At 50.5% G+C, this 13,577-nt stretch overlaps 1 protein-coding gene across 16 annotated transcripts in view; it reads right to left on the minus strand.

Annotated features, from left to right (window-relative positions):
- The window catches only part of BTBD9 (BTB domain containing 9), a 415,967-nt gene that overhangs the window by 6,638 nt on the left and 395,752 nt on the right, over positions 1 to 13,577 (minus strand). The window contains exon 11 of one of the 16 annotated variants that reach the window (XM_086371532.1): positions 3,523 to 4,047. The exons of 14 other annotated variants lie outside the window; for them this stretch is intronic. In XM_086371532.1, the coding sequence (XP_086227658.1) occupies positions 3,985 to 4,047 (63 nt within the window). In that variant the 3' untranslated portion in view covers positions 3,523 to 3,984. Of the gene's footprint in view, positions 1 to 3,522; positions 4,048 to 13,577 lie in introns of those variants that run through there. One more of the 16 variants, XM_086371525.1, reaches the window with a different exon arrangement.

Consider the following 13,577-nt stretch of genomic DNA (forward strand, 5'->3'; position numbering starts at 1 on the left):
TCACGAGCTTTTCTTTCTCTTTAAATTAACTAATTCTTACATCTGGCAGTTGGGTTAGAAGCTAGTGGGGTTGATGGTGGTGGCGATGGCTGCAAGACTCTGAAAATACTAGAAGCCAATGAATTGTATGCTTTAAATAGGTGAGTTGTATGGCGTGGGAATTGTACTGCCATAAAGTCCTTTTCTAAAAAAAAGAAAAGCCAGCAGGGCACTACCCCAGGGGATCTCCAAGGGACCAAGGAGCCGGCTGACCTCATGCCGTGGCCTCAGGAAGGAACACGTTCTTGGTATGAATTCATCCTCTGGGCAGCAGTTCTGGGGAGGGAACTTCAACCTGACGGGACTTGGGCCAACCGGCAGCAGACACCCTCATGTGGAGGAGCGGGCCTCCCACAGTCCCCAGGAGGTGCTGGGTGACTCCCGTGTGACTCACTCAGGAAGCACCACTGAGCAGACAGGTGGGTACCGCACAGAGCTCGGCGAGCAAGCCTGAGCCTTGGCCCCGACCTTGAGCAAATGCAGCATGACTGGGGTGGCGGGAGCCTCACGCCCAGTGCAGGAGGGACGTCTGGGCGTGAGCCGGGGCAGTGGGGGCAGCCCCAGTCAGAGCAGGGTCTGCAGAGGAGCCCTCCCTGGCCCACACGGGAAGTCCTTGTTCCAGTGTGTAACGACATATCCTCCTGGGGTCCCTGCTCCCTGTCCTGAGCTCTCCACAGAGCAGAGTCACACCCTCTACAGTGGGGTCTGCAGTCTGAGGAACACACATCTTCTTTCCAAGAAGCACGCTGGCAGTCTTCAGGGAATCAGTTTCCAAATCCTCAAATTCTGTATTTTCCAAAACTGCCTGCGAAGTGACTGAATCCTGACACCCTCGCCCACATCCCGAGAGGAAAGCACAGCCCTGAGCTGCCCTGCTGGGTGCCACTGGGGCACGCCAAGCCCAGGGTGAGCATGCGCCCTCCCATGAGTGAGGGCCCTGGCGGCTCCTGGTCCCCAAGTGGGGGAAGCGTGGCCTGGGGGAGATGTTCTGAATTCAGAACTGAACTGTATATGTGACTCACGTAATTCTTCTAAACGTAACTGGAATTTTTCCAGAATTATGAAGACATTCTCAAAATACACTGGCTAAAACCCATGAATGATTCCACAATTATTTTCAGATTTGGTGTCCCTTAGTTCAACGAGTTGGTTAAAATCTATCTTAGTAAATCATGTCATCAATTATGTATTCATAATAATTAGTCCTCAGCTTCCATCTTTTAAAATGTTTATTTTTTCCTATATCATATTAACACAAATAATTATATTTAAACTTACGAACAAATGTTTTACTTAAAATGTTCGAAAAATTATACTTTTTTGCCCAAAGCCCTTTTAGGGGATATGCAGACAGAAGAACTGTACAAAGAAAGTCTTAATGACTGGAATAACCACGATGGTGTGGTCACTCACCTAGGGCCAGACATCCTGGAGTGTGAAGTCAAGCAGGGCTTAGGAAGCATCACTAGGAACAAAGCTAGTGGAGGTGATGGAATTCCAGCTGAGCTATTTCAAATTTTAAAGAGATGATGCTGTTAAAGTCCTGCACTCAATATGCCAGCAAATTCAGAAAACTCAGCAGTGGCCACACGACTGGAAAAGGTCAGTTTTCATTCCAATCCGAAAGAAGGGCAATGCCAAAGAATGTTCAAAGTACTGCACAATTGCACTCATTTCACAAGCTAGCAAGGTAATGCTCAAAATCCTTCAAGCCAGGCTTCAGCAATACGTGAACCAAGAACATCCAGATGTACAAGCTGGACTGAGAAAAGGCAGAGGAGCCAGAGATCAAATTGCCAACATCTGCTGGATCATGGAAAAAGCAAGGGAATTCCAGAAAACCATCTGCTTTACTGACTATGCTAAAGCCTTTGACTGTGTGGATCACAATAAACTGGGAAATTCTTCAAGAGATGGGAATACCAGACCACCTTACCTGCCTCCTGAGAAATCTGTGTGCCGATCAAGAAGCAACAGTCAGAACTGGATGTGGAACAATGAACTGATTCCAAATTGGGAAAGGAGTACATCAAGGCTGTATATTGTCACCCTGCTTATTTAACTTATATGCAGAATACATCCTACAAAATGCCGGGCTGGATGTATCACAAGCTGGAATCCAGGTTGCTGGGAGAAATATCAATAACCTCAGACATGCAAATGACACCACCCTTAGGGCAGAAAGTGAAGAACTAAAGAGCTTCTTGATGGAAGGTGAAAGAGGAAAGTGAAAAAGCTGGCTTAAAACTCAACATTAAAAACTAAGATCATGGCATCTGGTCCCATCACTTCGTGGCAAACAGAAGGGGAAAAAATGGAAACAATGAGAGACTTTATTTTCTTGGACTCCAAAATCACTGTGGACAGTGATTGCCACCGTGGAATTAAAAGATGCTTGCTCCTTGTGAGAAAAGCTATAACAAACTTAGTGTATTAAAAAGCAGAGATATCACTTTGCCAATAAAGGTCCATATAGTCAAAATTATGGTTTCTCCAGTAGTCATGTATGGATGGATGTGAGAGTTGGGCCATAAAGAAGGCTGCGCACCAAAGAATTAATGCGTTCAAACTGTGGTGCTGGAGAAGACTCTTGAGGGTCCCTTGGACAGCAAGGAGATCAAACCAGTCAATTGAAAAGGAAATCAGTCCTGAACATTCACTGGAAGGACTGATGCTGATGCTCCAACACTTTGGCCACTTGATACGAAGAGCTGACTCACTGGAAAAGACCATGATGCTGGGAAAGACTGAGGGCAGGAGGAGAAGAGGGCAACAAAGGATGAGATGGTTGGATGGCATCATCAACTCAATGGACAAGAGTTTGAGCAAACTCTGGGAGATAGTGAAGGATGGGGAAGCCTGACATGCTGCAGCCCATGGGGTTGCAAAGAGTGGACACAACGGAGCAACAACAATAAAAACAACTTGTTTGAAGGTCACTGCTCATAGAACTTAGGAGACTAAGCCCTCAAGAGAGTCCTTTTAAAAGTTAACAAGCAGGAATTCCCTGGCAGTCCAGTGGTTAGGACTCTACACTTTCACTGCTGAGGGTGCAAGTTTGATCCCTGGTCAAGGAACTAAGATCCTGCAAGCCATGTGGCTGCCCCCTCCCACCCCACCACAATCTATAGGCAGATCTGCAGCAACATGGATCTAGAGATTAACATCCTAAGTCAAGTAAGCCAGGAAGAGAGAGATACCATGTGGTATCCCTTATATGTGGAATCCAAAATATACAAACCAACATATCTATGAAACAAAACCAGACTCAGAGAGAACAGACTGTGGCTGCCTAGGGAGGAGAGGAGAGGCAGGGGTGGGAAAGGCTGAGAGTTCTGGGTGAGCAGGTACAAACTGCAGAGCGGTCACACAGCAAGGTGCTACTCTACAGTGCAGAGCTGTGTTCAACATCTGACAAACCACAGTGGAAAAGGATATGAGAAAATGAATATATATATATATATATACACACACACACATAACTGGAGTCATCCTGCTGTTTATAAGAAATTAACATTGTAAATCAATTGTACCTCAATAAAATTAAAACAAAATAAAGTTAACAGACTTGGAGGGAAGGCAAGAACATTACAGGGTTAGACGTGTTCTGGGCAAGGGGAATAACATGGGTAAAGACGCTGGGGAGGAGACAGCCAGCCAAGTGATGTCTGACAAGTTCCAAGCGGCCAACTGTGAGGAGAGGTGTCAGTGGTGGTGGGTGAGGCTCTGGAGCAGAAAGATGGAGTGGGATTTAGGGGTGAGTGCCAGTTACGGAGGGGCCTCACGGCACCAGACAGCCTTGGAGACACCAGTGCGCTGGGCCAATAACAGGACAGGAGCTGAGGCTGAGGGAGCCAGAGGTCACCATGGCTGGGGAATCAGGAGACAGAAGACCTGCTGCTAGAACCACAGCGTCCTGGACAAACGCCTGGCAGGGCCTGGTTCTCACACCGCGCTACTGCACCCCACGGGTTTCCTCCCTCGGGTCTCCAGACTTCTCCTAGGGTCCTAGATATAAGTAAGACGATGTGAGTCGTAGTAAAGCTGTCACTGATTTATAGAAGCATGTAACCAGCCTGCAGGGATTGCTTGGAAAGGACTGCCGCGTGCCTGGGCCTGTGTGGACAGCTGTGAGAGATGGCACAGCCTCCCAGCCCTGGCCACCCCGTGCTCCCAGGAGAGCTCAAGCCTCACTCTGCTTGGGTCGGGCGCACCCTTTCCTTCTGAGGGGCCTACTGGCTAGAGAGGAGCCACTGAACTTGGATCTGCCCGTTTCCTGAGTCCTGGATAAAGGCTGGACTGTGGAGGAGAAGGCACTGGAGTTCTGGGAGTGGGCGGGAAGCAGGCCAGGCTGGCCATGGGCCGCCCTCCCCGAGGAAGGACCAGGCGGAGGAGACTGCAGGGGGCTCAGGGGTGCAGAGAGCTGGGGGTGGGGCTGCCCCTTCCTCCTGGGAGCTCTATGACCTCACAGCTCAAGCACACGCACTGTGCACACTCGCACCCCGCACACCCACACCACGCACACAGGCATAATCCACTATGCACGCATGCACACGCACCCTCCTTCTGCAGAATCAGGTTCACAGAGGAGAAGACAAGTGTAAAATCAACCGGGAAATCATACTTAAAATATAAACTCCGTGCTTACCTCCCTGCATCACTATTTCCCATATCCCCACTTCACTTGTCTACCACTGTTTTAAATCCTGCCTTTCAGACTAACGTGGGACTGACTGAGCCTGGCCCTCTGTGCGGCAGAGCCTGCTTCTTCTCTCCGTGAGCCCCGCCCTCTCTCTAAAGCTCAGGCTGGCGCTGCCTCTTGTGAACCCCCGCGGCCTTAGCTGCCCGGGATCAGCGCCCAGGTCTCTCCTTCCTTTCTTTTTCTTTCTCCCCCCTTTTTTTTCCCGAGCAAATCTCCCCACTTGGGCCCATTGGCAGGTGCTTACTTGTCAGCAGCCTGATAGGAGGGCCTTTTCTGGGGATTTGAAAATTGTCTACAGGACCACTGGCTCTCACCTGAGCTACCTGGGGTCAATCTGAAAATCCTCTTCTAAGTAGCAACTATTAATCTACTCTCCATCAGCTCCACATTCTTCAAGCTTCTGAAGTGATAGAACCATCTCCTGGTGGGTAACTGACAGTCTCTTGCTTTATGAGCAAGGACATGATGGAGCCATGGAGATGACCCCCGAGAACACACCTCTGCTTCCATAACACCCTCGCCCCATCAGTGAACCAGCTTTAGAAGCCTTCCCCGCTCTGACGCGAGCCCCGCGTGCCCCAGCCCGCTCCCCCGCCGGCTGTGTCTGCCTCACGCACCCCGAGGCTGCCCGCCGTCGCCGCCGCTCCGCGGCCCTCGCGGCCTCCCCTCCGTCTCTCGGCTCCTGGGCCGCCTCCTCCCGCCCGCGCCCTGAGCTGTCAGTTCCCCTCCGACTCAAGGACTCAGGTGTGGCTCTCCTTTCTCCCGCTCAGGGCCTCACACAGGAATAAACAAATCAGTAAAAACTCAAGTGAAAAGTAAAGAAGACGGCAGGCAGCGGCCGCTGACTGACTAGCCGTCACCAGAGGAAGGGGCCCGTTGGCGGCGCTGGCCGGGGGCGGGGGTTTCTGCCCGCGCTGGGCTCGAGAAGCCTGGGGGACTGTCTAGAGCCTCTCTCTACCTGCGAGACTAAACCGTAACTGCGCGACTGGCTCTAGCCCACCCACCTACCTGTTTTGAGGGAGCAATGCAAATGGTTGTTATTCCCAAGACACCCATTGGGGCCGTTTCAGCGTTGGGTGGCGGATCCCCGGGAATCAGGCCCACTCGTCTCCCTGACCCTGCGGAGCTCAGCGTAGGCTCTGCCCCAAGTGGGGGAACTGGGAGCCCCTGAAGCCTGCCGGGTGCCTCCACAGTGACGGTGAGGAACCGGTCAAAGCTGCGCTTCAGGCTGTGACCCTGGAGTCCCAAGGGTGTCACCAAGGGACCGACTAACTCTGATGCGGGTTCCTGAGCATCTCCAGCACCCAGCGGGCTCTGCCGACTCATAGGCAACACACAAGAAACAGCTATCCAGTCACAAGCTGCATGGGGAAGAGTCCAAGTGCAGAGGGTGTTTTACAAACAGAAAGAAGGGTGCAGAGATAGAGGGTGCAGCGGGGACGGAGCGAGCGTGCTCAGGGCGGCGAGTAGGGCAGGATCGGCATCCCCAGGTGTCAGGCTGGGGGGCAGGGGGGTGCTGGACACTGGGGGTGGTTGGGACCCGAACAGGAGAGGGATCCACGGGGCTCAGGAGGTCCGAGTGCACGCACGCGGTCACCCAAAACATGAGGCACTTCCTGTACCCCTCCAGTGAGTCCTGGCCCCTGGGAGGGTGCACCACACGCTGAGTGAGGACAGGCTCTGACCATGCAGGGAGCCTGGAGGGTGTGGGGCGGGGCACGCCTCCAGAGCTGGGCCTGGAAGGATGAGGCAGGTCTGGTCAGAGGGGTCCTCTGTGGGCACCCCAGCCCCATGTGATGGCACAGGAAGGGAGCTGCAGGGACCGTGGAGCAAGAGGCTGTGCCTCAGAGGGCTTGGTCGGGGCCTGGCCTGGGCCCGGGCGGGCAGCCAGGGCCTCTGGACAGAGGAGACGCTTAAACACAAGTGTTGCTTCAATTAAAAATATCACAAAAGGAATATGTTTGTGGTGACAAGTAATACAAGGGTCTGAAGAAAGCAAGCAGATGACAGCAAACCCTTAAGCTTGAAATCCTCTGAGGTAGAACACAGCAATGTGGGACAAGCAGCAAAGAAGCATTTTAAAAGGATAAACTACACCACCTGATAACAGGCTTGCTAAGACTGACAGAGAATCCCCTTGAGAAGACAGAGCTGGGGACCCCTGGGAGGACACAGGCTAGGGTCCCCCCAGGAGGACAGAGGCTGGGGTCCCCTGGGAGGACAGAGGCTGGGGTCCCTGCTGGGAGGACAGAGGCTGGGATCCCCCCTGGAAGGACAGAGGCTGGGGTACCCCCGGGAGGACAGAGGCTGGGGGACCATGGTGCCCCCAGGCTCCTGAGCACTGGACCTGGACTCGGCCTCTGATCCTCCTTCCATGGCTTGTTTTTCAAACCTCAGCAACCTCACTGAGCATGAACGCTGGCCAGGCGCCAGGCCACGCAGGCCCCGCTGTCAGGACCCCACGCAGAGGGACACAGCCCAGGAGCGGGAGGGGGTGCACCTCGGGGTGGGGCCGCTCCCGCTCCTGTGCCCTCTGGGTGCCAGGACAGCTCCTCACTCAGACGAAGGGACAGCGAGTGAGCAGGAAGACAGCCTGTGAGTGTGATCCTGCCTGAAGGTCAGGAGGAAGGTATTCGAAATCCAGCCTCGTGGCCGGGGCGGGAGTGGCCTCCGGGCAGAAGGCACAGGGAGGACGTCCACATGAAGGCCTGGGCCTCGCCGCCCCCCTCTGTACAATGTGCCGGCTCAGCGGTCTCAGTCAATAATTCAACCCACCAGCCTTGAGCCCGCACAGCAACAGTGGGAAGCCGACACCCAGGCCAGGCCTGGACGCCGCCACCGTCTGGCTCAAGGCTGGGGCTCTTCTGTCAGGACCCCAGGCCGCCGGGCACCAGCAGCAGAGGTGTGCTGGTGGGGACGTGGGGACGCCGTGCTCTCCTCACGCAGACACTGCAGGGTCACTGTTGCCCGGAGGAGTCGTCAGTGCCGCAAGGGGCCTGTCCCGCCATACCTGGGGCTTCCCTCTCGGAGGAACAGCCAGGTCCTGAGTTTCTTTTCACTCAGAAGCTTGTGTGATTCCATTTCTTTCCTCCAAATCTTCCCAAGACTGCGACCCCCGCCCTTGGAAAGGTTGTGACAAAGTGAATGAGGCTCAGAGCTGTGCTCGGATTTATGCAGAACCATTACCCCCGTCGCCGAGTCACCCTCCCTCCCCTCTTCAGCAGTCAGGCCTCCCATTAGCAGTTTGATGGCCGCTGCTCATGAAGGGGCACCTTTGCTAAACCAGCTTCGAGGATCCGTCCCCCGGGAGAAGCTGGTTAATCTGGAATGTAGTCGTGTGTATGAGGCTGACACAGCCCGAGTCACCATCCGCGTGTCCTTTTTTGTGGCTGCTGTTTATTATCCCTTTCCTTTCCTCTCTGGGAGCTGTAATGCTCGACTTGCTGGAGACAGTCTGGGGTCCTCTTTTCTCTGGGAGCCCTGGAGAGGCTGCACACGTATGTGCGGCCCCTCCTTGGTGAACCAGGGAATTCCTTTGTTGGCCACTCTTTGCTGCTTTCATTAGAGTGATTCCCCAAGCACTCTTTGTTCAACGTGTCTTCAAGGTGGTTTTTTTTTTTTTGAGACATTTTAATGCCATTTCCCCTGACATTTTAAAAAATTTTATTATTTATTTGGCTGTGCTGAGTCTTTGGAGCTGTGCACAGACTTTGCATAGTTGCGGCGAGCAGGGCTCCTGGCTGCAGTTGGCGGCTTCTCTTCTGTGGGGAGCGGGCTCGTGGCTGTGGCACACGTGCTTAGATGCTCTGCAACAGGTGGAATCTTCCTGGACCAGGGATTGAACCTCTGTCCCCTAAACTGGCAGGTGGATTCTTATCCACTGTTCCCCTGGAGAGGTCCCCAAGGTTTTTAAAAGCAAAGAGAGAGGCCTCTGTTAATTTTCCCAAGTTGGCCTATGAGTCCACTTGTGAACTGTAGCAGAACCCACTGTGAACTGTAGCAGAAATCAGGAAAATTTAATAAATGTTGATCAATGACTCTACCTTGCTTTTCAGGCTTCTCGTGAGTAATTTTCACAGATTTCTTTCATACCAACCAATACAAATAGGATTTCTGAGCCAAGCTTTCAGCTTACATTTACGAGGTGACATATCTTTATAAATAGATACCTACCTCTCAATGATATCTGCCCGTAAGTCAGACACAGAGATTTGGCTTCTGAATTACACACCCTGAAGACTTCTTCTCTCCTTTCGCAACGTGTGTATGGCAGCATGGCACACACTCAGTGCTCAGCAAACCCTACTGAGCTTGGTGATGCTGACAATTACGTCTTCTTACACTTGTCTCAGGAACAGAAGTTCCAAGTCTGTCTAGACTGTATAGAGATGTTTTATCTTTGTTCCCTTAAAAATGAAGACCAAGTATTTCCAATAAAACATGGCACTTTAAAATCAGAGTATCATGTATGTACATCTCAACAGCCCAAAAGATGGTTTTCAGTTAGGCCAGTTATAGCAAGATAACTCTTGCCTGGAAAATCCCATGGATAGAGGAGCCTGGTAGCCTGCAGTCCATGGGGTCGCTAAGAGTCCGGCATGACTGAGCAACTTCACTTTCACTTTCATGCATTGGAGAAGGAAATGGCAACCCACTCCAGTATTCTTGCCTGGAGAATCCCAGGGACAGAGGAGCCTAGTGGGCTGCCATCTGTGGGGTCACATAGAGTCGGACACGACTGAAGCGACTTAGCAGCAGCAGCAAGATATTTCTTGCTATATTTCTCCCATTTCATAGCAAGATATTTCCAGGTTGTGAGCAACAACTTTTTAGCATTGCTTTGAGGTGATAGGATACCCCAGTAGTTTTGCACAAGTATTTATTCCTACTAGGCATGAGAGTAAGCTTCTTGATGACACTGCAATGGCAATGTCTCTATATGGCAATGGCTTTTTTTAAACTTTCCAATGTCACTTTGCCATCTTCCCATAAGCCTGGGCACTCACAAGTATCTGAAACTCTACTGCCTGGAAGGTTCTGGAGAAAAGCCTTTCCAAAACATGTCACCTCTGGCAGCCCTGGAATCCCTGACCTCTGGTTTTCCTGTGTGCATACTCCAGAGCTCCCAGAAGAGATTCTTTCTCTTAATTAATCTGGAAAACTAAGGCAAAAAAGGAGAAATGTTCTGGTTCCCAGGGGGAACTGGTAGACATGGCCTTACTGGCGCCCTCTACTCTCCCCTAGAGGCTGCTCTAGTGGCCCCACCGCCCAAGGCAGCTGTTCACTTCATCCAGATGTGTCTGCTTTGTCTTGAAGAGCACCGGCTCCATGGAGATCTCAGGCCTGACTCCTCACCACTGGCTCCGCAGCAAGACACAGCTGGACGTCACGCTCACGAGCTGGGGTCTTCGTCCATCTCGCCGCCCAGTGGCCCCCAGGCCCCACCTGCTCAGAAGCTGTGGGCACCTTCCCAGGCTGGGCGTTTGGAGCTGAACTGCTCCACTGCAACAGTCATAAGGCTCGTGGAACGTTTGGAACAATGACGTGCTCACTGTTGTGTCACTTTCCCTTTGTTTTCCCAATAAAATCTTTCCTAAAATCATTTAAATATAAAGATGTCTATAAAAGGTCTTGTATTAATTGTACTATAAATTAAATATTTTTCTGATTTTTTTTTTCTGTCTCACTGGGAAGGAACCTTTAAAATCTAGTCCACTCTCCCTATTTTAAAGACAAGGGTCCTGAGAGCCAGGGAGGTGTCCTGAGAGCCAGGGAGGATAAAGCTGGTTGAGGGCAAGGCTGGCACCAAGGCCGAGATCTCCTAGTTCACACTGGACAAGGCCCCCCGTTCCTTCCTTCCTATTTCTCTCTCCTCCTGGGCTCATCCCCCACCTCTCTGCCCTGTGCGTTGAGGCTGTTTCTCAGACGATATCCTTTGGTGGATGCTGCCTGGGAGGGAATCCTCGAGGGAGTGACCAGAACCAGGGGGCAGGCCCTGGGAAATAATTGTCACCATTGTCACCGGCATCACTGACTCGATGGACTTGAGTTTGAGTAGGCTCCGGGAGTTCATGATGGACAGGGAAGCCTGGCATGCTGCAGTCCATGGGGTCACAAAGAGTTGGACACGACTGAGCCACTGAACTGAATTGTCACCAGGCCAGGAGGGAACCTTTTTTAAAAAAAAAAAAAAAAAAAAAACCAGAATCTGTTTCCTTCTTTTTGTTTTTTTCTTCACTAGAGCCACATGTTGCTATGGGAACGAGGATGGCACTGGGAGCCCATAGCCACTCACGGGCCCGACAGAGCCTGTAAATAAATTCTGCCTCACTCCAGGCTCGGCGCTGACTGGTCCTGGAGGGCAGCTCAAGCAGCCACTTACAGACTCTCCACCCTGCTGGTGTCGGCAGTGCGGACCCTCCTGCAGCCAGTTCCCGGGAGCCGGGAGGAATCTGCACCCTCCACCCTCCCAAAGCCTCCACTGCACAGCCTGGGCGCTGTCTGCCCATCCAGGGCCGTGCCCACCTGCCGCCACTGCCTCCGCTCACTGCAACCTCGCTCGGGCTCCTGCGCTTCACGTCACCCCCGTCCCCAGCCAGGCTCAGGTGCTCTTCCTGTGGGTTGACTTCTGTCAGGCGCTGAAGCTACAGCCCTTCTCGGGAAGGGCCCTTGCCTGGGTTTCTCTCCTGGTTTGAGCCCAGGCTGGTGCACAAAGCCTGCCCTCAGGAACCACCTGCTCACCAACATCTGATCTGATGACCCAGCCAGGGCAGAGCTGGGCTCTTTTCTGTGGCTTTACTATTTATTGGGTTGGCCAGAAAGTTCCTTCAGGTTTTTATGTTAAAAAAAAAGACATTTTGCATTTTCACCAAGAACTTTAGTGAACAACATATTCACTGCTTTGTTCCACAGCCTTCTGCCATTTTTCAGGCAACTTCATAATTCCACCTTCCCAAAACATTTAATCTTTTTGAGCAAAGAACTGTTCCAGGTATCTTTTACAGTCTTCTAGGGAACTAAAACTTTTTCCATTAAGAGAATTTTATAAAGGCCAAAATAAATAGAAATCTGGTATGTACAGTGGATGTCCCAGCCAAGGACGCCCCAGTCAATGGTGAGTTTTTGCCTGTTCATTAAAGAAACTTGCGGTTTGTATTGTCCCGATGGAAGATAATGTGTTTCCTATTGACTAATTCTGGACGCCTTTCATCGAGTGCTGGTTTCAGTTGGTCTAACTGGGGCAGTATTTGTTGGAATTAATTGTTTAATTATGAGCTCCTTTTCCGGAAGGGGCTCATAACAGAGGACTCCCTTCCAATCCCAACATATACGTAACTCCACCTTTGGATGAAGACCGGCCTTTGGCTGGTGGTGGTTCATTTCATTTGCCCCACAAGCTCTTCTGTTCCACATTATTGTACAGTATCCATTTTTCATTGCCTGTCACAATTTGTTTTAAAAACAAAATGTTTTCATTACATTAAAGTAGAGAATCACATGCGGAAATAAGGTCAAGACAGTTTTTTCACTTAACTTGCGTGGCACCCAAACATCAAAGCGAGGAACAGAACCAAACTGGTGCAGATGATTTTCAGCGCTTGACTTGGATATTTTGAGTATGCCAGCTATCTCTCGAGGTAAAACATTGATTGTTCTCCGTTAATGTCTCAATTGCTATCAACTTCAACTGGTCTACTTGACCAGGGAGCACCATCCAGCAAGAAATCTCCAGCATGAAACTTCACAAACCACGTCTGACACATTCGATCAGTCACAGCACCTTCTCCACACTCTGCACAAATCTTTTCTCATGTCTCAGTTGTCTTTTCACCTTTCTTGAAATAATAGAGCATAACATGCCAAAAATGTTGCTTTTTACTTCCATCTTCAATATTAAAATGCTTACACAAAAAGTGCACTGGGACGACCCAGAGGGATGGTATGGGGAGGGAGGAGGGAGGAGGGTTCATGATGGGAACACATGTATACCTGTGGCGGATTCATTTCGATATTTGGCAAAACTAATACAATATTGTAAAGTTTAAAAATAAAATAAAATTAAAAAATAAATAAAATAAAATGCTTACACAAAAATGGTTACACAATTTTGATAAACTTTTTAAAATGCACAGTGATATGACAGCTGTCACAATAATATCTAACCAAACTGTTTCGAATGAAGTTAAAGACAAATAGGCACTACTAGAGTCATGGGGAAGCTGAATGAACTTTTTTGGCCAACCCAACATTATGCCTTTTTGGGAGATAGAGCACCCTGGATGTTAAGAGCCAAACTGCCTGAATTGAAACTCTTACAAATCACTTAACATTGCTCAGCTTTGGTTTCCTCATCAGTTTATCCCTTTTGCTTAAAACAGAACATTTTTTTATTGTGAAAACTATGCACTAAAAGGTGCATAAAATACAAATGTACAACTTGTTGAATAACTATATAGTGAACTCCAGCTACGTACACCGCATGCAGGTCAAGAACCAGAAACATTGCCGGCACCATATGGTCCCTTCCTGATCTGAGCCCCCGCCCTACTATTAAAAGCACAGCCTGCCTTTAATAATAATCACTTCTTTTCTGTGTGCACATCCTTAGATGTCATAGCTTAGTTTCTGACATTTGTATGAATGTAACCCCACTACATGGATTCTTCTGTGCTGGCTTCTATCTTTGGACACGCTGTGATGTTCATCCCCAAGGACCGCGAGGATGAGAAGTTGTTTGACTGAACCTTTTCCTTTATTTGGCTACCTGATGGGGAGAGGGAGCGATGGACGGACAGACGGAATCATTCATCCGCTCACTCAGGAAGCAGGTACTCTG

The sequence above is a fragment of the Bos grunniens genome, chromosome 23 (assembly GCF_055505025.1).
Source record: "Bos grunniens cultivar Pamir isolate PY7600 chromosome 23, Bosgru_T2T1.0, whole genome shotgun sequence".
NCBI classification, from domain to species: domain Eukaryota; kingdom Metazoa; phylum Chordata; class Mammalia; order Artiodactyla; family Bovidae; genus Bos; species Bos grunniens.